At 44.2% G+C, this 24941-nt stretch overlaps 1 protein-coding gene across 2 annotated transcripts in view; it reads left to right on the top strand.

The window, feature by feature from the left end:
* Nucleotides 1–24276, top strand: part of ANXA2 (annexin A2) — a 44789-nt gene extending 20513 nt beyond the window's left edge. For both annotated transcript variants that reach the window (XM_025883616.2, XM_073877100.1), the window contains exons 4-13: nt 7911–8005; nt 11415–11528; nt 14755–14845; nt 16576–16655; nt 18032–18091; nt 19841–19934; nt 20513–20608; nt 21082–21140; nt 22441–22563; nt 23912–24276. In XM_025883616.2, coding sequence (XP_025739401.1) covers nt 7911–8005; nt 11415–11528; nt 14755–14845; nt 16576–16655; nt 18032–18091; nt 19841–19934; nt 20513–20608; nt 21082–21140; nt 22441–22563; nt 23912–23971 — 872 coding nt within the window. In that variant the 3' untranslated portion in view covers nt 23972–24276. The remainder of the gene's footprint in view (nt 1–7910; nt 8006–11414; nt 11529–14754; nt 14846–16575; nt 16656–18031; nt 18092–19840; nt 19935–20512; nt 20609–21081; nt 21141–22440; nt 22564–23911) is intronic.
* Nucleotides 24277–24941: the final 665 nt, after the last annotated feature.

Raw genomic sequence — 24941 nt, 5'->3', positions numbered from 1 at the left:
GATTTTCAGATTTTCTTCAAAATGATCTTTGTCTACATGGGTGTATAGATGCCAAACCTGAGCCAAGAAGTCTATAAAACATGGGTGAGAGAGTCCCTGGTGCCTTTCTAATGGTAGGCATTAGCGTATACTGCCTGCCTCTCCCTCCTCCTCCTCCTTTTTTTTTTTTTTTTTTTAAACTGTTACCTCTTTCCCCTGAGGAAATCCAACAGTCGCTGCCACCCAGGGACACTGGGTGTAGTAACCAGATTCTTTTCTGGTGTCAGCAGTGCTAAAGCAGTAAATACTAACTTCTTCACTATCAATTGAGTTAAGGGTGGGGATGCTGGTTCCTCTTGCCTCTGTTCAGATTTTAAAATTTTCTGTCTCATGAAGCTAATAGAGTAGCAGGGCACAAAATGGTGCTTACATTTTGCATGTCAGCCTTCATTTACAACTTGATTTGGTTTGAATTTTGGATGCTGGCCTACTTTGTGTTTTCCTGCTGGTCCTATGGAATATTTCAGAACTATAATTATGCATGGAAGGCAGACAGGGTTCTAGATGACTGAAGTATACAATCGGGGTGCCAAATAGAGGGCACTGAAATCCTTTCTAAGGGACTCAGCAGAGATGAGATCAGAGCAGAATGGAAATAGAAGAAATTTGATTTTGGGGCCAAATGTTCTTCTTAGGCACTTAGCTAAACCACACTTTGCGCAAGTCAGGACCACAGCCGTGCTGTGCCCGTCTTGGGAGGTGCTGGGCTCACCAGCCCACCTCCCACCCCATGCAGTGCTTGTTTTCTTTCTCATCTCTCAGGCAGCTGCCACAGGTTATCTTGAAACCAGACTAGTGATCTAAAATGTGCTAATGGCAGAAGTGTTCCCCAAGCCCCCATTGCCCTCTATTTTCATTGACCCCAAACTGAATACAACCAAGAGCCAGGCCCGCGACAGAGAAGCTGAGTGTGGAGAAGGTAGTAGACATGTTCCAAGTCATTTACTCCGTCCATCCATCCTTTCTGCATCCCCCTAAATGTTCTCATGATCTGTTTTACAGAGTGAGAAACCAAGGCACAGGGAGGTAACTAATGTGCCTGGATAGTACAGTTCTGAGCCCCACATAATTTCTGAAGCATCTGTTGCCGCCACTAATCTAGATGCCCCCCTTTTCACCTGTCCCCCATGTGAATGTCCATCTCCTGGTGGGACCCTCTGGACACAGAGTGCTCATGGCTGCTGAGTGATCCCGAGGAGTGACTCCGAGAGCAGGAATTCCAGGCCAGGCAGCACTGTGGCTGATGGTGGGAAGGATACACTGGGCAACTGTGTGTGTGTGTGTGTGTGTGTGTGTGTGTGTGTGTGTGTGCGCGTGCGCGCGCGCACGCGTACACGCACTCTGTCCCTGAAGTCACTTCCAGTAGACAGATGGCTTGTTGGCACATTAGCCTTGTTGGGAGGAGCTGCCCCTGTCTCACCATGTTATTAATGGCTAACCCTGGAAGAGAGTTTCTAGCTCTTTCTGTTGAAAAAAACCTCAGTTGGGATATCTCTTCAGTGGCCATGCAGTATTAGTGGGTGGCAAATCATTATCTACAGATTATTAAATGTGTGTATGTTTGTATGCACTAAATAGTAAGTCCAGTTCTATAGACATATGGACACGTTACTGTCCCAAATCCTTTTTAGGAACAATTTGGGAGAGTGTGGTATGAAGAGGTATCAAAGTATTTCAGAACGGTACCAACATGACAGAGATATGGGATGAACACATGTCAAACATTTAATTTAACTCAAAGGAGATAAGACTAGTTCAAAGGGACATTTGAAAGACTGGGTATTAATAGGCACTGAGAGAAGAGTGTGACGATTAATGTCCTACAGGGCACTGAAGCCATAACCTTTGGACCATAATCTCCAAGTTAACATGTAACCGCACAGAGCTTGTGCCCAACAGTAGTAAGTAGCTCATTGAGTGAGAGCACAACCCAGAGAGGCAGTCTGGGATGGCCCTGTTAGCCACTCTGGCTTCCTTTTGCCTTATTTTAAAATTTTGGATACTTTTCTATACCAGGAGGCTGGCTAGCCCAGTGCAGTGAACCTGGGTCTTGAATCTTGGTTTGCGTCCCAGCTCTGCAGGTGAACTGCTGTGTGACCTTGGGCATGTCCCTGCCTTCTGTGAGCATCTGTATTTGTTTCCTCGTGGGTGAAGATGAGTAACACCCACCTCTTACAGGTGTGGTGGAAATTACATGGGAGAGTTGTGTGAAGCACTTGGTAAGTGCCTGGCACATAGTAAGTATTCAAGTGAGTAGCCTATGCTATTTATAATAAACAAAATATGTCCACATGTCCACACCCATGGATCTCCTCTCTCGGTGGCCTGCCGCTGACCTTCGTGTTGCACAGATGATTTCTTCTGAGGTTTGATACCCATATCCCCAGTAACCTAAGCTGAGGCATGGTTTTTCCCATCATCTAGATAAGGAATCTTTTTTCTTTTTTTTGACCAGTCAGCCATGCCCTGAGGGCCTCCTGAGTCTCATCAAACAAAATGAAATCCATTTTCTTTGTGCAGTCAGTGTGTCTTGGCAGATGTGAGTCAGCATCCTGTCCAGAATGGTCTCTTGGTTCCTTGCCATGGACAATAAAGACACATTTTCCAAGGAATGCCAGATGCGGAGCTGACTTGGGGTTTCTACCCGCAGAGAGGAGGAGGAAACTCCAGGAGGCTGATTTTATGATTTTGGAGTTGACCATTATTTTAGACCACAAGTGTTCTTTATGTTTGAAAAATATGGTGGATGGTTTAAGGGACCAGAGAACCCAGAGTTTTCTGCTTGAGCCGTGCTGTCAGCGGCGCCTCCCTGTGGTATCACTTGGCAGAGGTGTCAGTGTTCAGTGAGCTCTTCAGGTATTATTTCTTACCTGGGTTGTTTGGACAAAGGTAAGCATTTCTTTCCCTGAAATTGTAGTCGACCCTGCACCTCACAGGAGCAGCTGGTAGAAGTGACTTAAAAGTCTTCTAGCTAAGCAGTATGCCAACTGCTTCATGTTGACTGGCATTCAGAACAGTGACTGACCTTTCGGAGGCCCCAGCTAAAGAGTGTTGTTGGAAACACTTTCGTAGTTAGCTGATGAGATTTGCTGGCCATTTTCATAAAAGGAATGAATCCTTACGAAATTTACTGTGTTGTTTCCCATCAGGAGCCAAGTAAATCTGTGTCTTCGTTCCTTACCAATCTTGAAATTTTTAACTTCTGTCAGTTTTGAAAAGAAATTAAAAAAAAAAATCTGCCTGCCGTGCGCCTGGGTGGTTCAGTCGTTAAGCGTCTGCCTTCGGCTCAGGTCATGATCGCAGGGTCCTGGGTTCGAGCCCCGCATCGGGCTCCCTGCTCGGTGGGAAGTCTGCTTCTCCCTCTCCCACTCCCCCCTGCTTGTGTTCCCTCTCTCGCTGTCTCTCTTTGTTAAATAAATAAATAAAATCTTTAAAAAAAAAAAAAAATCTGCCTGGAACACAGACCTTACTGTGTTCTCACCTACATTGCGTAGGATCCCCTACCCGCATCACTGTGTCCCATTGTGAGCCTTTGCTTAGATTACTTTGACTTTCCACATGAAGCACAAGAGGAATGGGATGGGAAAAGGAACCTTATTCAGGTTTGTTGCTTTTTTTCTTTATGCTCTTGCCCTGCCCGCACAGTTTCTTTTAGCCCCTGGGCCCCTTCTGCCCAGCAGACGCTTCCTTATGCACTGAACATGAGAGATCTGAACGTGTAAATCCAGAGGGGCAGAGCGTCATCTCCTCGGCATCTGCACCTATGTTAAATTCATTAAATTTAAAGCTTTCCCGGTGTCCTGGCGCTCACTGTGCATTGTTGATGACAACTGTGCTGACATAGGTGGCTGAGTGCCCAGTCCTCATCCTGGGCAGAAGTGGTGAGTAACCGGACGACCCTTGCAGCTTCAACCTGTACTGAGCGATTTTCCACGGGAATAAACTGCCTCACCAATTATGATAGCAGATTGAGAGGAAGCGGCAGTGTTCTGAAGATAAGATGGTTAAATCCCACTGGCAGAAATGTGTATTCTGGTGTTCCGACACAGGATGTGCCATCAGTGGCTTTGATGAGGCAACTGATCCAGGGCGCCGTGATTTTTGCCCCCCCCCCCTTCGAGTTCCATTTGGAACTTGCAGACAATGGTATGGGAGAAATAGCTAATTAGGTGAGGTTCTTAGAAGGGGGAGGGGGCGTCCACTTGCAGAGATAGCTCCCCTTTCTTTGTAGTTGCTGGTAATGGATCCGATAGTTCACGTGTAAGGGGTCCCAGCATGGTGGCTGCTGCATGTCAGCAGGCTGTTTGCTTGGTAAATACTTTAGGTAAAATATGTTTAGATTCCCTCAGACTATCATAGTTGCTGCCATCTACTTGAGACTCAGGTTAACCACTCGGGCTCTTTACGGGGATTTCCAATAATTGGATTGAATTCTCACTCTGTTGGCTGGACGCTTAGCTGCTGTGAACAGAAAGGCAAAAGGCTGGCTCACTGACTAGGAGTGTGGGACTACACTGCAGTTAGTGCAGTGAACTCTGTCAGGTGTTTTTTCTTACGTGGTTTATTTGGACAAAGGTAAGCACTTTCTGTTCCTGAAATTGTAGTCGACCCTGTCCCTCACAGAAGCAGTTGGTATAAGTGACTTAAAAGTCTTCTACGTAAGCAGATTTCTAAGCATTCCTTATGCTTATCCATCTCTATTGGTGATTCTCAAATACAGAATGACCAGGGAGCTGGTTGAAATGCTGCTTCCTTGGTCCAAAGTTCTAAGGAGGCTTTTAGTCTGTAGATCTCAGGTATGGCGCAGGGCACTGTGTGTTTAATAAGTGCTCCATGTGATTCTAATTCAGGTGGGCTTACAACCACATTTTGACACAAACATAAACTTTGCATTTGTTTCCAAGGGAGAATAATTTTTATGGGTAAATTGCTTTCAGAAAATACTAGAATTGAGGTTTGAGGATGTCATTGATTTTGTTGTTTTCAGCATTTTCAGATTTGAGGAAGAAAGTTGTTTTTTTTTTTTTTTTCCCTAAAGATGTTATTTATTGATTTGAGGGAGAGAGAGAGAGAACATGAGCAGTGGGGAGGGGCCGAGGGAGAGGGAGAGGCACCCGCAAACTCCCTGCTGAGCAGGGAGCCTGAGTGCAGGGCTCTGTCCCAGGACCCTGAGATCATGACCTGAGCTAAAGGCAGATGCTTAACCTACTTAGCCACCCAGGTGCCCCTTGAGGAAGAAAGTTAAGTGTAAAGCAGAAACACATTTATAAGCAATGGTTTTCCTAACGTGAAGTTAGATCCATAGAATATTTAGAGAGAGAGAGAGAGAACACGTGTGTGGGTGTAGACTTGCAGGACTGTGTCTGTTAGTGTTTCGTGGAAGCAGAACTGGAGGTCATTGTTCAGGTGCAAATGTAGAAACTGAGACCCAAACAGGCCAGCTGTTTACACATGTAAGAGTTGTAATAGTTGCAGTCTCTCGAGCTTCAGCTCCTCTGTCTATAAACTGGGAAGAAGAACACCTATCCTTACTGGGTAGTTGTGAAGAATAATAAAGTAATCTGTGTTAGGATGTTTCAGAAACCAAAGAGAATTATATAGATGTTGTAATTGTTATGCATATTGTGTTTTATTTTAGTTAAAGCATTTAGAACCATGCCAGGATTCTCTCGAGGTGAAGTCACTAGTCGATTCTAGATCAATGACTTACATGTCATTCACAGTGTATGTAAAGAACCCTTTTTATGGCCTTACGGTGAACTTGGAAAGTATATATAATCAAACAAAAGAAAACTTTACAGTGTCCATAATACTACCACTCACACGATCACTATTAAAATTTTAGTATAAAGGCCTCTAGTTATTTTCTTGTACATGCACGTGTATTTTACAAAAATTGGGTTATACTGTATAGACTGCTTTGCCACTTGTTTTGGTTTTTACTTAACAGTATATCATGAACATTTTTTCCATGTCAGTTAATATTTTATGCCATCATTTTAAATGACTGTAGTATCCTATTATCTGGACAGAAGACCATTTATTTAATCAGACTCCTATTGGACATAAGGGCTTTTTTTCCCCTTTATTTTTTGATACTATATATAATGCTGAAATAACATCTTTGCAACCGAATCTCCTATATAGCAATTGTTTTTCTCTGTTGACATTGGTACTCTAAAAATTGGAGCTAAAGTTACAGATGCTGCACTTAAATGATTAACGTACTGGTAGTATATAAATACAAAAATAAATGTTACTTATTTTTATACCGAGAAAATCTAACTTCATGCATTTTGATCTAACATGCTTGAGAGTTGAGGGTACTTCCCCTGTCAGTTTGCTCATTGCCTCTGCCTCAAAACATTACAGTTCTGACATTTCTGTTGCTTGGGGACTCCCCTGATTTCCTGTAGGCCAGGCTGTTTGCCATTTGTACGTGACGTTGTGGGCTTAGCTCCTCTCTCTCTCGCCCAGGAATTACCTATCCAGTTATGGCAAAGAGTCTTCCTTTTATTAAACAAAGTTTATAATCGGTCAGGAGGGAGACCTTTCACTCTCTGAATTCTTAAAATCAGGACTCTCTGAATTCTTAAAATCAGGCTTTCTTCAGTTAAATGGCATTTTAGGAGTATTTCTGATATAAAATTGGAAACTTTCAGATGCAAGAAGGCATTGCTTATCTTTGTAAATACACATGTTCCAATTAAAATAGGTACTAAAATATTTTGGTGGCACTTCAGAACTCCCAATTTAGATTTAATTTAGATTAAAACACTTACTCTTTTTAATAAAGTTATAAAATTGATTATTAAAATTGCCTATTGAAGATTAAAAGCAGTGGAACATTTATTTCCTTAAAAAACAATTTAGTCTTCAGTAAGTATGATTGTATTAATCAATTATGCTATTAAAATACAACTGCCATATTAAATCTGACTCATTTGTCATGACAGTTTCTATAATTATAGAAATTATACCTAGCTGCATATATAGCCGTAATCCTGCAATAAATATAAATAATTGTCTCTATTCAGTTCACAGTTACTGTCTATTAAATCCCCAGTTAAATGGCAATTTGGGGACCTTCATTTAAAATCCTCCTAAATCTTTGTTGTTCATCTGACTGCCAAAGCCCCACAAACACACCTCCTACAGTTGATTCCAGAAACCAACTTATGAATAAAATCGTTCATTTATTTATTTTTTTTAAAAATTTTTTTAAATTTTATTTATTTCACAGAGAGAGACAGCGAGAGAGGGAACACAAGCAGGGGGAGTGGGAGAGGGAGAAGCAGGCTTCCCGCGGAGCAGGGAGCCCAATGCGGGGCTCGATCCCAGGGTCCTGGGATCATGACCTGAGCCGAAGGCAGACGCTTAACGACTGAGCCACCCAGGTGCCCCTAAAATCGTTTTTTAATTTTTTTTCTTTATTTTTATTTTTTTTGAAGATTTTATTGATTTATTTGACAGACAGACAGACAGCAAGAAAGGAACACAAGCAGGGGGAGTGGGAGAGGAAGAAGCAGGCTTCCCCACAGAGCAGGGAGCCCGATGCGGGCCTCGATCCCAGAACCCTGGGATCATGACCTGAGCCGAAGGCAGACGCTTAACCGACTGAGCCACCCAGGCACCCCTAAAATCGTTTTTTTTAAAATGCGGATATTCAAAAGGTCCATTTAGGCTTGAGGTTTGTGGCTGTCAGGATAAAAATGGAGTAAACACATTTGGTGGAGGGTACTGACAAGGACAATCCTTGATGTCCTGGCATTTTGGTTTGGAAAACAGTATATACTGCTTAAAACCCTCAGTGTAAGCCCAAAGGACTAGAGCACATGGGTGATAACTATTCCCAACTTGTATTTCCGTAGGTGTGGATGAGGTCACCATTGTCAACATTTTGACTAACCGCAGCAATGAACAGAGACAGGATATTGCCTTCGCCTACCAGAGAAGGACCAAAAAGGTACAAGCAGTTTCAGGGGTGGAGGGCATTCCTTGTTGAATTCCATTTCCTCAGCCATTGCTTTTTGCTTTTATGGATTCTGGCTCATCCTGGCAAGAGCCTTCTAGAACTCTTGGGTATCCAAGGTTTTCCTTTTACATCCTTGTTAAGAGTCATCACTCATACACACATGATCGCTGGAGTGCTTGGAGCTCATCCATAAAGACTGTGCCCTCCTCCATCCAGAGGGTGTGGAGGGAGCACTGCTGGGAACAGAAAGTTAGAAAGGACTAGGGAACATCAGCAACAGCAGGTATCATTTCTAGAATGCTTGCTTTGTGCCAGGCATGTAGTTCTCTACATGTAGCAACTCATTTCATCTTTATGACTTCTGCTAGCTCTTGATAAGATATTTCTAATTTAATCTTAGGACACTAGCCTTTAGTTAGTATTGATCCTAATAGGCTCTCCTCACTCTTAAAAAAATATACTTGAATTCTTAAGAGCTTTGCTGCAAATAGGCTTAGTTAGTAGCTCATTGGGTCTACTGGGCCATCTTCAACACGCCGTGCTCCCACTATTTAAAGAGTCTTTGTGCGCTTTCCCCTTGCTTGTGCACTAGTGGTTCAGGAACAACCCAGCATTTGTTCATCCTTTATTTTGTTGCAGTGTTAGGAAATTTTATTTTTAAGGACGGGATGCTTTATTTTTAACTTCTTGCTATTAAAAGCTTTTGATTTATTCTTGGACAGTGCAGTAAGCGTGGCTTCCTGCAGCTTCTGTTTGACTTAACGGCTTTCACTCATAGCCACAGTGGAGGTGAGCTGGAAGGATTCTGGAAAAGACATTTCTTTTCTTGGGGTTGACATGACCACCAGGGTTCTGAAAGTTGCAGGTCAAGCCCTGCTATGGCTCCCACCCCCCCACCTACTCAAACAGTTGGAAAGGACATAAATAGGGAAGAATCCAGCTTCTATCATCTTACGTGCATTACAATTCTTTTTCCAACTAGACTTATATAATCTTTTGTAGTGAGGCGTAGAGGGGAATATTTTATTTCTCCATTTGCTGAAAGGATCTGGGACCTGGTAGGGCCGAGTTCCAGTTGGAGCAGAAGGCTCACCTCTTTGGATAGTGTGCCTGTAGTTGCTCCTTCATTTGTCACTTAGAGTGGGGTGTTCGAACACACTTGAGTGTGTACACATAAGTGTACACAGAAACACAGAAGCCTGGATCTTGATTTCAAATTAGATAGATGAAGAACAAAGCCCTCACATACTCTGTTGGGTGGAAGATATTACCAGAACCATGATAGGGTTCATTGACCACACAGGCTTTGTGTGTGTTGGGGACAGCTTACTGTCCTACTGATTGTTCTTTTTATTTTAGTTTTATTTTAATTTTTTATTTATTTTTTGACAGAGAGAGACACAGCGAGAGAGGGAACACAAGCAGGGGGAGTGGGGGAGGGAGAAGCAGGCCTCCCGCCGAGCAGGGAGCCCGGTGCGGGGCTCGATCCCAGGATCCCGGGATCCTGACCTGAGCCGAAGGCAGACGCCCAACGACTGAGCCACCCAGGCGCTCCTTATTTATTTATTTATTTTTTTTAAAGAGAGGGAGAGAGCGGGGGGGAGGGGCAGAGGGGAGAGGGTGAGGGAAAGAGAGAATCTTAAGCAGGCTCCACACCTAGCACAGAGCCTGACATGGGGCACAGTCTCACAACCCTGAGATCATGACCTGAGCCGAAGTCAAGAGTTGGATGCTTCACCACCTGAGCCCCCCAGGCGCCCCAGTCCTACTGATTCTTTATGTCACTCAATCTTGGGCTAAGGAAAGTTGTCATCATGTATAGAAAGATACATAATTACTTGCGATCATTTCTGAAGGAGATTTGGGAAGCAGAACATCAGTGTTTTGAATGAGTTGTTTGCATAATCACGGAGAAAGCCCTGTATTAGAGAGTACGTTGGGGTATGGACTGAAGCTGCCTCTGTCATGGCCTTGAACAGCACAGGCAAAGCTGATGGAAGTGGAGAGCAGCTGAGGAAGAGGATTGGTCTTCTGTTTTTTCACATTCAAGCAGATGCCAAATTTCTCCATATAAGGAATGGTAGTGTTTTATTTATCAAAAATTTCTGGGGTTTCTGTTACGTGCAAAGCCCTGTGCTAGACATTATGAGAAGCAAGAAGTTGAATGCCAATAGGAGTTTATAATAGAAGTGGAAGATGTCAGTAGGTACCCAAATTTGAGGTTTGAACAGAGAATGGGTAGAGGGGTGTCAACGGTAGGTTAAGTTTGGAATGACCTAACCTCAGATTTCCAAATTGGAAAATTGGTGCTATAATTGGAAGGTGTTGCTGTTCAAGTCCCTTTCTAAGTGTGGTTAGAGATGTGTTACTAGGACATCGGGAATCAGAAGAGAGTAGGTGGTGGAAGGTGTGGGCCAGGTGATTTCCGAGACCCATCTCAGTTCTCACCACCTAGGAATGATTTGAGAAGATGCTCCCTGAAACGGACTACACATCACCTCCTGGCACCTGCAAATACTTCTAGAGGCTAACCGTTATAGGTGCCATGGGGTGCTGCTGGCAAGCAAGAGAGAAAGAAGGAAGGGAGAGAATGGAGGGAAAAAGTGAAAAGAAAGGAAAATAATTGCAATGGGAGAGTTCAGGCATCACGCCGTGCTCATGATGTGTAGGAAGTTTAATCGCCAGCTTAAGTGGCTGTAAAGAGACACCTTGATTTCGGGGATTTGTCTGCATACATGGGGGCTGACTCAGACCTCTGACTTAACAATCTACGTTGTGACAGTGGAAACCTTAAAAAATAGTGCAGAGCAGGGACTTCGTTCTCCCATCGTCTCTGTCAACTCTGTCCCGATTTGGTGTGGATAAATAGATGTTCTCTCTTAGATGAAGCATTTTGCATAGGAAACTTCGTAATCCAACTTCCACCCATGGTGGGGCTTCTGGTTCCTCCAGAGACTTTTAGGAGCCACCTCTGGCGCAGCTGCACCAACATCTTTTACTCTAACCACCTCCTTCTTAGCAGAGGCCTTGACCTTAGAAAGTGCCCTATCTTCCATGAGTGGTTATCACTTGCAAGTGTGCTGTAAAGTGCCCTCACACTCCTAGCTTTCTGAGGAGTTGCATACTGCCCTGGATTCTTTGTAACGACTGGAAGAAGATGCCTCAGTCAGCCTGGATGTCAAGGGATTTTGTCAGAACAAAGTCTGATCCTGTGGTTTCTGACATTGGAGTCTGTTGAAGGGAATGCAGTTGAGACAGTTGGGTCTGAGATCCCAGAGCGGTCAAGGAATCACAGTCCGTTTTACAAACACATCCTGCTTGCTTTTGTTTTATTCACCAGTTTTAAAGGGAATGTTGGTTACCAGCCACGTTTTCCATGTTCTTGCCTGTTTTTCTGAAGGAACTTGCATCAGCACTCAAGTCAGCCTTGTCCGGCCACCTGGAGACCGTGATTTTGGGCCTATTGAAAACACCTGCTCAGTATGATGCTTCTGAGCTGAAAGCCTCCATGAAGGTAAACATGTGTGAGATGCAATCTCTGTCAAATCCGCCATTAATATTTGTGAATTACAGCTCTCTGGGTATAATTAGGTGATTTTCAGTTTTGTTGAATTCTCATTTGGAACCATTTTTTTTTTTTTTCTAATGAACTGAAGCTATAAGTCTCAGGATTTGTACCAAAAATATTTCAATTACTCTTTTTAAGACTGTAAAGAAATTTCATGATGCTGGGAAGTCAGTTATCCAGCTGCTACTGCTTGGCACCTGGGCAATTGGAATACCATTTGGAAAAACTACTTCCTTGATTACACTTCCTCCTTAAAAAAAGATCTGTTGTGACATTAAGGCAAAAGTAAAACTCATAGCTTTTGTCAAGTGAAGCTTGCAAATTCTGCCCATGTTCTCTTGGGTGTTTCTTCTTCTGACCTCCTGTCAGTCCCATTTTTTGATTTAAATTCAGGCAAATCAGGACATTACAGTACATATAAAGGGTGGTTTCAGGTTGTAATTGGTACCTATGTTTTGTTCAAAGTATTCTAGCACAGATTAACTCTTTTGTTTGTTTTTGCAAAGTTATTTGGAATTTTAGGTTACGTTAGATAGTAGAAATTCCAGGTTAGAAACTCCCTGAATTCTGTGTGTACCTAAAACATTAAGTATTATATAAATGTGGTAGATGCATAAGCATAAATGCATTTTACAGCAAAACATAACCCCTTTTATAGTATGGGCCTGGAACACTTTGACTAATCTTATACTGCCCTCTGCTGATAAAACCGGGTAAAGCCTCCAGAGTGAGGATGGGGGAGAGCTACGGTTCTCATTTTTTTATTCGAAGTCCAAGTATGTTTTCTGTGATGCTCCTGTTTCTGAATTAGGAAGAGACCAAGCTATAAGCCTGTCACCAGAGCTCATGTCACGGTTCATGGCATCTCTTTCCCCAGAGAGCACCTCGAGAGTGAGGCAGCTTCGCACACCAGGCATTTCCACCATCCAGGACTTGATAGCTCAGGGCTGCCGCAAGATTTGTTGGGGAATCTCTTTCTTCCTTCAGTTCTCCAGCCTAGCCCGAGCTGCGCTCAGCTTATCTGAGCAGACTGGCTCTGAGTTTCCTGAGTAGGCTGTATTGCAGAGAAGGTATGATGACGAAGGACAAAATGGCAGCAACATTTAATGATCCTGCTTGATAAAAAGGACACTCCTGAAAACCAAATCTGGGGTTTTCTGGAGCCATGGATGAGTCAGCGTGTCCCTGGCCATCATCACTTCAGATCAGTTTATCTTACTTTCGTCAAAAATCTATTTAGTTATGATGTGTGCAATTTTACTAGTATCTATTACTAGGTATTAGTGACTTGAAATGGACCTGCTCGAGCTGTCACTCACTGCTGGAATCTCCATAACTGGGCCCAATGAAAGGTGCTTTGACTACTAAATCTTTGACCTTGTGCTGGCTCTCCCATTAGCCCTCACAGCCGAGCACCCTTCTGAAATCCATAAAGCTTGAAGTGACATTAACTGAGCTATGCTTTAAAAAAAAAAAACAAAACTCTGTTTTGACTTCTGGCAATACCAGTGGCAGGATTGGCCATATGTTATGGTAGAAGTTGTCCTTGTGATAGGAATTGTGGACGGTCTGGGGGAAGCGTGGGCCACGTTTTGGAAATTGCCAAGGTCACCTCTGAATCCCGAGATAAAAATGCTGTTCGAATCCTCGGATGTTAACACTGCTAGATCAGCAGTGGAAGAAAACATCTTCTAGTGTCACACGTGTTTACACTGTAACTATGTCAGGACATAGCATTTCTTCCAAGGCATGAGTCATTTCTAGACTATCTTTCTATCATCTCAAGATTGAAAACCTGCCCCTAACATATTTGAAGACACTCAGTAGTCACTCTGTAACATGTGTATAGAATGTCGTGTAGACCTTTTGCTCAGGTGGGAAGAAAGCTTGGCTGTGCTAGAACGTCTACATATCATGATTAAAAACTCTGGAAGAAGAGGCATTGGCTCAGGGATTTAGATTAAGAATAAAATTGAAAATTAACCGTTAACCTGAGGTTTAGCTTATTATACAAACCACTTTTCAGGGGCATAGAAACTCCAATAAGTTTAATTAATAGCTGACACACTTTTCATGTGGATAAGTAAGTTTCTTATTGTGTTAACACCTTATAATTGATTTACATTTTAAACAGTTGTAATTCTGCTTAGTTCAAAGTGATATTTCCATATTCAGAAAGACAACTATTAGAGAATCCTGATTATTAAATCTTGACTTTGATCATGAAGCCAGCTTTGAAATACATGTTTCATTGAGTCCTTTCAAGCTATCTGGCACGTTCAAAAGTGTATGTATTAAATTTGAATACATCACCCATCAAATTCTTATTCCTTAATAAGTGTTGGTGTCTAGGTTTATTTGGCACTTCATCATTTCCTCTTGCTTCCCTAAAATGCCTGAAGAGTGCATAGTAATCAAGCAAAAATGGAAGTACAAGAATGAAATTTTTAACATTAACCCAATTTTACATTTCAAAGAGGTGAAGCTAAAAATTTTGTCTTATCTGTACCTTTCCCTGGCAAAAGACTTATTCCATTCCAGTGATGCTGGCTGCAAATGACAACAAACTGTCTCTATTCCTGTATTTTAAATTACTGAGCAGAATTATTTAATAAAGAAAATTTCCCAATCTATTAAAATAATTTAAAAAATAAAGAAAAATAGGAAGAAGAAAAAGTTACTCATTTTGTAAAACCATCACCCAAAGGCAACTATAGTGATGTAGTTGAGCTCAGATGTATCACTTACACCATCTTTTATTCTAGTGAAGCAATTTTTTTAAAGATTTTATTTATTTATTTATTTGACAGAGAGAGACACAGCGAGAGAGGGAACACAAGCAGGGGGAGCGGGAGAGGGAGAAGCAGGCTTCCCGCCGAGCAGGGAGCCCGACACGGGGCTCGATCCCAGGACCCCGGGATCATGACCTGAGCCGAAGGCAGAGGCTTAACGACGGAGCCACCCAGGCGCCCCTAGTGAAGCCTTTTTTAAAAAAGTAGAAAATAACATTATGTTGTGCTGAGGAATACAGGACAGATCCCCTCAGTAGGAATCTAGAAAGGGGCACGCTAACTGATGCAATCTGGGTTTGTAGTTTACCTGATTGGGATCAGAGAAGTAGGCTAATGGCCAGGAGGACTTTCCCTACTGATGTCTCTTGCCTGGTTCACAGGGGCTGGGGACTGATGAGGACTCCCTCATTGAGATCATCTGCTCAAGGACCAACCAAGAGCTTCAGGAAATTAACAGAGTCTACAAAGAAAGTGAGTAGCCTAAGTTCTTTGATGCAGCTTCTCAGCCCAATTTCTTTTTTTTCTCTTTTTAATTTTTTATTGTTACGTTCATCACCATACATTCCATCATTAGTTTTGGATGTAGGGTTCCATGATTCATTGTTTGTGCATAACACCCAGTGCTACACGCAGAACGTGCCCTCTTTAATACCCATCACCAGGCTAACCCATCCCCCTACCCCCCTCCCCTCTAGAACCCTCAGTTTGTTTTTCAGAGTCCATCGTCTCTCATGGTTCGTCTCCCCCGCCGACTTACTCCCCTTCATTCTTCCCCTCCTGCTATCTTCTTTTTTTTTTTCTTAACATATATTGCATTATTTGTTTCAGAAGTACAGATCTGTGATTCAACAGTCTTGCACAATTCACAGCACTCGCCATAGCACATACCCTCCCCAGTGTCTATCACCCAGCCACCCCATCCCTCCCACCCCACCCTCACTCCAGCAACCCTCAGTTTGTTTCCTGAGATTAAGAATTCCTCATATCAGTGAGGTCATAGGATACATGTCTTTCTCTGATTGACTTATTTCGCTCAGCATAACACCCTCCAGTTCCATCCACGTCGTTGCAGATGGCAAGATCTCATTCCTTTTGATGGCTGCATAATATGCCATTGTGTATATATACCACCTCTTCTTTATCCATTCATCTGTCGGTGGACATCTTGGCTCTTTCCACAGTTTGGCTATCGTGGACATTGCTGCTATAAACATCGGGGTGCACGTACCCCTTCGGATCCCTACATTTGTATCTTTGGGGTAAATACCCAGTAGTGCAATTCCCAGCCCAATTTCTATAACCTCATCATGGCTCCCTGGGCCATGTGTTGGGCACAGGATGCCCAGATCACCTATGCAGAAATGTTCTCTGGACTGTCCGGTGGTTTGCCATGGTCCAAGTCCCTCTTCTCTGTCGTCTTGTGGCCCGTTTTGGTAATTGCATTCCACTAGAATGTCTATAAAAGGATAAGCAGGAGGGAAAGGAGAGAAAGCAAAATTTTTCTTTTTCTTAAGGGTCTGATGGGAGGAATGGAAAGCATTGTACATGGATTTAATGTATTGGGTGCTTTCTGGTCTCTGCTTAAGAAAGTTCCCAACTCTGGATTGTGGATAATTATTGCAAGAGGCATGTGGTTATGTGTGCACCCAGTACTACAGGAGGCTGTGGGTAGAATCAGTGCCGTAGCTTACATGTGTATTTCTTCCTAGGTTTCAGTGTAGCAGCTATTTTGAATAATAAAATACAGATTCATTCAAAAGTACTCTTTAATTCTTACTAGCTTTTGCCACTGTGCATTTTCTCATTCGGTGGATAACAAAGCACAATTGGGGTGTGTGTGTGTTTGTGTATGCAGCCTTCCAAATTCTTTTCACGTTCAAAGTGAGTTTTCATAGTCAAGAAGTTTGAGAAACAGTATTTTAGCTATAAAAGAGGTCACTGATCCAAGGTGAGCTTGAGGATACCTGATTTGAACCTGCCCTTTCTATCTCTTGTCGCTGATAATAACACTTGGCTCTGATTTTATGAGGCTAAAAATCATAAATAAATCACGGACCATCTGCCCTCCTGTGGGTGGATACATCCATGCTGCCACAGCTGTTTCTGCTTCTCAGAGGCTTAGTGGGGTGGGGGCAGTTGGGGTGGGTGGGTGGCTGGCTGCACAGGCAGGAAGCATAAAACCAGATGTGTTGTTTTCCCAGTGTACAAGACTGATCTGGAGAAGGACATCGTTTCTGACACATCTGGTGACTTCCGCAAGCTGATGGTTGCCCTTGCAAAGGTTGGTTTCCGGTTTATGTCTTTGTCCTTGTTTCCTCCAGAGGCAAGTCCCAGACCTCATTTTATACCTGGGAACGAATTCACTCAGTCCTCTGTGCCTGCATCAGAGATTCCAGCTGCATTTCTGACAGGGGGAGTGCACTGTCACTGCACAGTTGTCATTTTTGTATGAGAGAATTTCTTATCCTGGGAAACCGCATGGTCAAGTGGACTTTGGGGCCGGAGGAGGAACAGGCAGCTCTCAAGTCCTGGCCTGGATTGTGTGCCAGCGCTCACGGCACGGTGCCGGGAAGGTCACTTTGCCTCTGTCTGTGGCCACATAAGGCCCGGTGGGAAGTGACTCTCTTGTTTTTCTCTCCTTGTCTCTGCTCTCACTTCTTAGGAGAGGGTTTGCCCAGGTAGTCCTTTGCCTGCAGAGGGGGTCTTTGTTTGCTAATGTTACCACAGAAATGTGGGCGAAAGGCATTTCCCTTCTGAGTCTGAGTTCTGACCAGTGTGCAGTATAAGGCCTATGTGCCAGGGGAGGGAAGAGAAATTATTTTCTCCAGGAACCTCAGTGACAAATGGTTGATCGGTATGCTCCCTCCTGCCCACTCATATCTCTGTTACTGTAACAACTCCATACAGCCCTCCCCGCCGGCTCCTCGCCCTGTGTCCCACCAGCCACCCATCTTTCTGGAGTCCACATCCACTGATTCACTCCCTTGATCAAAACCCATCTCTGCTACATCAAATCCAAACTCTAACTGCCTATAAAAGTTCCCTAAACCCTGCCCCTCCCTTACTTCTTCCTTCGAGGACTCCTCCCTGCTTCCTTCGGCTCTAGCTGTGCGGCACCTCACTGATCTGTGGTGTGCTCAGCCCCTCCCTGTGCTCTGCCTCCCGTGGGGAATGGCTTTCTCCTCCACCCCTTTACTAGCCTCACTGACTCAGGCCTCAGTGTTCACCTCGGCCCTACCTTGCAGACTTTGCTGACCCTACTGACAGATCTCTCCCTTCTGCATTTTATGTCTGTAAGCCATGGATCACTGTGCTGTTTTCCCTTTTGTTCCATGCTTATTTTTCCGTCTGGATGGTAAGCTCTCTGAGGGAAGGAACTAAGTGTCATTAGTGATTTTTTTTGGAGGTAGAGGGAATTCTAGAAAGTGCTTGTCCCAGGAGGGGGTTGATGATGGTGAGGCACACCCCTCCCACTTCACTGCCTCAATTATTTTACCAATCTTGGTCTGGTCTAGACTTCAAAGTGAAGAAAAATTTTAAGTATATGTGTGTTCCATAAATTAAATAATGGTTTACATGAGTTGGAGAGAAAATAAAATTTTCAACATTAAAACACACAGACCTGTTTGATGTTTTTACTTTTGTTTTCTTCTGTAGGGTAGAAGAGCAGAGGATGGCTCTGTCATTGATTATGAACTGATTGACCAAGATGCCCGGGTAAGTGCCCAGCTTCTTGCTTGAGTTTCTGTTTTCTAGCAGGTCTCTAGATAGTCTCTATACAGTGGTTATCGATCCTGTATTAACAATTTACCTCCAAACTTAGTGGCTTAGAACAACAACACTTACATCTCTCAGTTTCTGTGAGGATGGCTTAGCTGGGTTTTTCTAGCTCAGGACTCCCATGAGGCTGGGGCCAAAATATTGACCAGGGCTGCATCGTCTGGAGCCTGATAGCATCAGGTGGATCTACTTTCAAGATCACCCATCCACGTGACTGTTGGCAGGAGGCCTTGTATTTCTCCGCCTGGGCCTCTCTAAGGGCCTGCTTGAGCATCCTCACACCTGCCTTTCCCTAGAGTGAGTGATCCAAGAGAGGAAGCCAAATGCTTGTTATCACCTAATCTCAGGAGTCACAGTGTCATTTTTTTTTTTTTAAAGATTTTATTATTTATTTGACAGAGAGAGAGGGAGGGAGAGAGAGCACCAGCAGGGGGAGTGGCAGAGGGAGAGGGAGAAGCAGACTCTCCGCTGTAGGCTTTGCTTGTGTGAAAGTACCAGATTCTGCAGGGTGTGATAAGGCTGTGTGCACTGCTGTGCATTTGCTACAAATAAACACCGGTAAACAACAAGGTAGAGTGGAAAAAGATGGTGGAGGCACAGCCAGGGATAGGAAGACTTTTTGCCCTTCGTTGTGAGGGAAAAGGGGGAGAATAGCAGAGACCCTTCTTTTCTGGTTGAATAGCACTTTTACTGGTTCTAGTCCCATAAGCACTAAGAACTGTTGGTTAAGCTAATTCAGATCACTATGAACTGTGTGCCTTTCCCAGACGGTCAACAACTATCTCAAAGCATTTTATGAGAGCTTTAGAACAAAATTAATTTAAATTCATTTTAGTTTTAAAATTCAATAGGTTTCGGGGAACCTGGGTGGCTCAGTTGGTTAAGCGTCCAACTCTTGGTTTCAGGTCAGGTCATGATCCCAGGTCGTGAGGTCGAGCCGCACATCAGGCTCCACACTTGGCATGGAATCTGCTTAAGATTCTCTCTCTCCCTCTCCTTCTGCTCCTTCCCCCTTTCCCACTTTCCCTCAGTAAATAAATAAATTTCTTTAACAAATAAAAGAAAATTCTATGTTTCACACAGCACCTTTAGCAGGAGGTAAAGGAGGGTTTTAAATAAAGTAATAGCAGTTAGGTTTTACAACTCCTAGACAGTGGGTGGTCATTGAGTGAGTATCTTATCCTTGTGTAAGTCTTCCTCCCTCCCTCCCTGCCATTCTTAGCATTACCTGTAGCCCCTAAATTTTCCAGACACTAAAAGGGAGATTTCCTGAGTCTCTAAGAAATGTGTGTGTGGCACCTGATCTGAGCTGTCTTCAGCAGACAACCACTAGCTTGCTTGCAAACAACAGTACCAAAGGAAGGAGGGCTGGATGTGCTAATGAACATTTACTTGTCCTTCTGTATAGGAATAGAAGCTCTCGGTTCTTCCTTCGGCATTCAAGGAAGTAGATGTGTACAGCACACACCTCACAGTCTAGCCTCATGCTGTGTTTGTGCCTAAGGAAGACTGCTCTTATTTAAGACTTTTGACTTAAATACGACATTTTTGCCCATGTCTTTAGTGCAATCATCCTTTCTCATTTGGCATTTTCAGTGTATGGGTTTTGAGTTTTTTTGCATGACTTTTTTTTATGACCTTACCTTGGATCGTGTAGTCAACTTTCTTGGTTGATTGTACTTGTAGGATCTCTATGATGCTGGAGTGAAGAGGAAGGGAACTGATGTACCCAAGTGGATCAGCATCATGACTGAGCGGAGTGTGTGTCACCTCCAGAAAGGTGTGTTCTATACTGAAGAGGTCTTCGAGCCGAGGGATGGTGCTCTCGGCCCAGCTTCTTGGTTATCTCTGTTGGGGCATGGGTCTGCCAGAAGGAAGTTCACTCTCTACTTTGCACCCCATAATCTCATCCATTTTCCATCACCAGATCCATTTGCCCTTCTCTCCCGTTTTGGATCCTTCTTTCTCCTAAATGTTCTCCACGTTTGATGCTTTAGCTTGCTGCTCCTTCTTGTCCAGGATCATTTCATCTTACCATATTTATTGAAGTAATGGAGTTTCCTGGACACTATATACTGTTTCTCAGTGCTTCCAAGTAGAATAGGTTCCACTCAGAGTTAAAGATGGTCAAAGTATGTGGCCCAGGCTGTGCCATTCAGGACAGGTGCCTGCTACAGCTGTCCCAGGCCACCCGGTGCCATGTCAGCTCTGGTCCGCCATGACAACCCCTAATCCTCTAAGATGCTGTGATCATCCCAGTTGTTTAGTTATTTTTACCATGGTACATACCATGTGAGCGATCATTGACTGCTTTGATTAGCGACTCTGTTACAGTAATTACTTTTTGCTTTTCCTTAGTATTTGAAAGGTACAAGAGCTACAGCCCTTATGACATGCTGGAGAGCATCAAGAAGGAGGTCAAAGGAGACCTGGAAAATGCTTTCCTGAACCTGGGTGAGCAAGTGTGGGCACCCGCCCCGGCCTCCGGCCCATCTCTTTCAGCTTTCAGGAAACTGTGCCATAGCAGAAGTGACAAGTGGCCATCCTGTTCATTCAAGTGTGTTTGGGATGTGTGGCTCATTTACCTGATTTGGGTAGTTGTATAATCTTCACTGTATAAATTTAAGATATGAAACTGAGGAGGGCTTGAAGCTGGTAGAGTGAGGAATTGCCCAGAAAGAATAAGATGACGAGAAAAAGGGCTCTGTTGGGGAATCTCATATATCCACTTGGGTTTCTGCAGCCCTTAGTGTCCCCTGGTTTAAAATGACAGTGGAGCTGACTTTCAGAGGATCCCCAGTTTTCCCTTAGTTTTTCCCATTTTGCAGCCCATTCCTGTTACGTTAGGTCATCTTGTTTGTCGGGGTCTCACCCCTCCCTGGAGAGGAGAGGAGAGGAGCAGCTGACCCCTTTTCTTCCCTCCACAGTCCAGTGCATTCAGAACAAGCCCCTGTATTTTGCTGACCGGCTGTACGACTCCATGAAGGTAAGAGCACTCAGCTGAGAGGTCCATGTTTGCACACTAGGCTTTTCATCTCTCGTGCCCCAAACCAAGTCTCCTTGACTAGTGGATGGTGGAAGGGCCCCCCTCTCCAGGTGCAGGAGTGTACTGGTCAGCCGTGGTTGTGTTTGACAGGTCAGAAGACCACAAGTCGGTCTTCTCTCTCTCTCCCCAACTACTTGAACATGTGTTTATGTGCAGGTAGAAAATAAAGTACCAGATGGTAATCATGTCTGATTCCTGCTTAGATTTCTCAGGGATTGCCTTCCCTTACCCCAAAGTAAAGGCAGGCAAGGAAGGGAGAGATTACCAAGCAACCACTGTGCAGTAGACGTGGTGCAACTTACTCCATCTGAAATCATTACCAAAAAGCCCATGTGGCCTGTGTTGTTTTCTTTATAGCTCGGGAGACTGGAGCTCAGAAAGCTTCAACTAGTCTGACGTTACATAGCCACCTTTGAACTTGGGTCTGTCTGACTCCGAAGGCAGCCCTGCAACTGTCTCTTGAATGGACTGTCTCTTCCCACAATCCTGTCCCATTTTCTATGCCTCAAATGTCCCTTGTGCTTTCTGGCTCCCTGGCCCTTCTTCCTGGATCACCCCTTGTCCACTCCCATCTCCCTCGGGTTCTGTGACAGATAGGACCTGTTCCTCGGTGCCTCTGGTCTAAGACTCTGGAAGTAAACTCAGTGGTCTTTACTGTTCATACCATTCAAAATGGCACAGAGCCACCATGACCACGTGGTGGCATGTGTTCTTTAAGCCCTGAGAGCCAAGAGCTGTTTGTTACATGTGTAAACCCGCACACTTCTTAAACTGAGCCATGCTGTACTTGGTGCTTGTGCAAGTTTATTGAGTGAGCGTAGTGGGGCTTTGTGTTGATTTCATCCCGGCATGTTTGGAATTCCAAGATGCTCATTTTTCTTTTTTTAATTTATTTTTTCTTTTTAATTTTTTTAGAGAGGGAGTGAGGGAGGGGCAGAGGGTGAGGGAAGGGAAGGAGAATCTCAAGCAGGCTCCATGCCCAGTATGGAACCTGACGTGGGGCTCAGTCTCATGACCCTGAGATCGTGACCTCAGCCTAAATCAAGATTCAGATGTTCAACCAGCTGAGCCACTCAGGTGCCCCAGTGTGATCGTTTTTCTTAAAGGAGTGGTTCACCATTACCTTTGCGGTTTCCTAGAGGGGAGCGTCAAGAACTCAGATGAGTTCCATGTGTAAGAAAACTTACTGGATTAACATTGTCAAGTGAATTGTAACTTGGAACATCAACTTGGCTTTCAGGGCAAGGGGACTCGTGATAAAGTCCTGATTAGAATCATGGTCTCTCGCAGTGAAGTGGACATGCTGAAAATTAGGTCTGAATTCAAGAGAAAGTACAGCAAGTCCCTGTACTACTACATCCAGGTAAGCCCTGTGGTGATGTGTTGGCCCTACCTGGCCATCCAGAAGGCCCTGGGTCCCTGGGCCAGGGGCCTGTCAGAATGATGACAAGAGTGGTGGTTTTCTAATTCCTTGGGGAAGAGATGCTAGTCATCAGGTACCATGGGTCTATTTTGATTTGTCCTAGAATCTTAGAGGGACTGGCAAAGCTTTTATACCTTCCCACATATGCTAGTCTATAGTGGTAATTGGTGTTCATGACAGTGATCCTGCAAGACTTGCTGACATCCTGAAGAGCCTGAGATCAATTTATCTTTTATTAAGCGGTTGACCCTTGAACAACACAGGCTTGAACAGCACTGATTGATTTATCGATTTTTTTCGATAAATACAGTATAGTGCTGTAAATGTATTTTCCCTCTGATTTTCTTACTACTTTTTTAGCCTGCTTACTTTATTGTAAGAATATAGCATGTAATACACCTAACAGACAACATATGTGTTAATCGACTGTCCATGTTACTGGTATAGCTCCCGGTCAACAGTAGGCTATCAATAGTTAAGTTTTGGGGGCGTCAGAAGTTATATGTGGATTTTTGTCAGGGTGGAACAGAGGTGGCAGGGGTTGGCACCCCTCAGCCCTGCACTCTTTCAGGATCGACTGTTTCCATTTTTTGAAAGTCCTCTACGATAGGCCTGGCAATGTTTAGTTACTCAGCACTTCCATCTCTCCCATCAGTTTAGTCTCTGATTTGGAGAGATGCAGCCTTCGTATGCAAGGGGGTGCTGCTCACAGTGGCCCCCGGCTGGGTATGTCAGACAGGCATTGCAGCCCCCACCCCTTCTAAAAGACCCTGACATTTTCAAAAGCATGTCCGTGGTTAACCAAGGATGAATTTTGAGGTGGGTTTGGTATGCCCGGGTTTATTAGGGCACATGTTTCCACACTTCACTAGCTTATTCCCGCATGACCTTAAGAATCCCGGAAACAGCATCGAGAGGCAGGAAAGGCCCTCGCCTTCTCTGGAAGCGTGAGGGCCGGTGAGAAAAGTGGTGGTGCTTGCAGGACCTCACTGCGGGAAGAGCAGGCCGGCCTGTGTGGGTCTGATTCCTCGCTGTGTGGATCCCCAGTACCTCACCTTCTCTCTGCCCTGTGGTCATGTCACTCGAAGGTCTCCCCTGGGCCAGACTCCCTGAGGGCCTGCTGCTGATGGCTTGGGTCTTTGTGTCTGGGCGGGTCCCGCGGAGCCTTCTCTTCGCTACTGCCAGGGGAGGCTCTCTGTGTGCGTTGAGCCTGCTTCTACGCTATTGCAGAGTTGGGGGTCTTTTCTTCGGGTGCTGAATTTCTTTTTTTCTCCTTGGCCATTTGTAGCAAGACACGAAGGGCGACTACCAGAAGGCGCTGCTGTACCTGTGTGGCGGGGATGACTGAGGCCCACGGCGGATGAGCGCCCAGCAGTGGTGCTCCTTTGTTTCCAGCTAACAGTTCCCGACAATAGCTTGTGACTAACAGACCCCTTGTGCCTGTCCCCGCGAGGATGGTGTTAGCATCACCCCCTCCCCATCCTTATGTCAGTTGCCTAAGCATTGCCTGCCTCTCACGTCTAGTCTCTCCTTTTAGCCAAAGAAATGAACATTCCAAGGAGTTGGAAGTGAAATCTATGATGTGAAACACTTTGCCTCTTGTGTACTGTGTCATAAACAGATGAATAAACTGAATTTTTACTTTATACACAAGTGCTTTGTCGACCTTGCTTTTGACTTAATTGTTTAAAAATCAAATGCATCAAAAAAATAAAATAAAAAATAAAAATCAAACATGCATGCATAAGGGCTGTATTGTTCAGCTGGTAAAGCTATCCGCTGGAGGAGTAAAGCTCTGGGACTCAGCTGACTGATATGATAGCCACTATCCAGATGTGGCTATTTACATTTAAATTAATATAAATGAATGAAATTAAAAATTCAGTTCCTCAGTCACACTCTCCACCTTTCAAAGGCTCGATAGCCTCATGTGGTTAGCAGACAGTGTATTGGACAGCAAAGGCACAGAACATGTCCATTATACTAGAAAGTTCTCTTGCACAGCTCTTCATGCCCAGGGGATGATAGTACCTCTGGGGGAAACTCCCATCTGCTCATCTTTTTACAGGTAAATTAGGTGAAAACCAGCGTCAGTGGTGGCCTCCAGTTGGGAAGAGGAGTGGGGTGGCCTCGTAGGCGCTAGCAAATACTGCAGATACATCTATAAGCCATTAGACTTAGAGAAATAAATAACGTTCTGCCCCAACCTCAAGGACACACCTGTCAGTGAGTCAGGCTACAGTATTCTTGTAGGGAGGTGTAACAAAAGTGGACTGGGGGCACAGAGAAGAAAGTGATTGTTTTTGGGAGGATTGAGG

Source organism: Callorhinus ursinus, unplaced genomic scaffold (assembly GCF_003265705.2).
Source record: "Callorhinus ursinus isolate GAN/ISIS: 27379988/994484 unplaced genomic scaffold, GSC_fseal_2.0 scaffold25, whole genome shotgun sequence".
In the NCBI taxonomy this organism is placed as follows: domain Eukaryota; kingdom Metazoa; phylum Chordata; class Mammalia; order Carnivora; family Otariidae; genus Callorhinus; species Callorhinus ursinus.
Note: the sequence above shows the minus strand (reverse complement) of the source record. Positions and strands in the feature narration are given on the sequence as shown.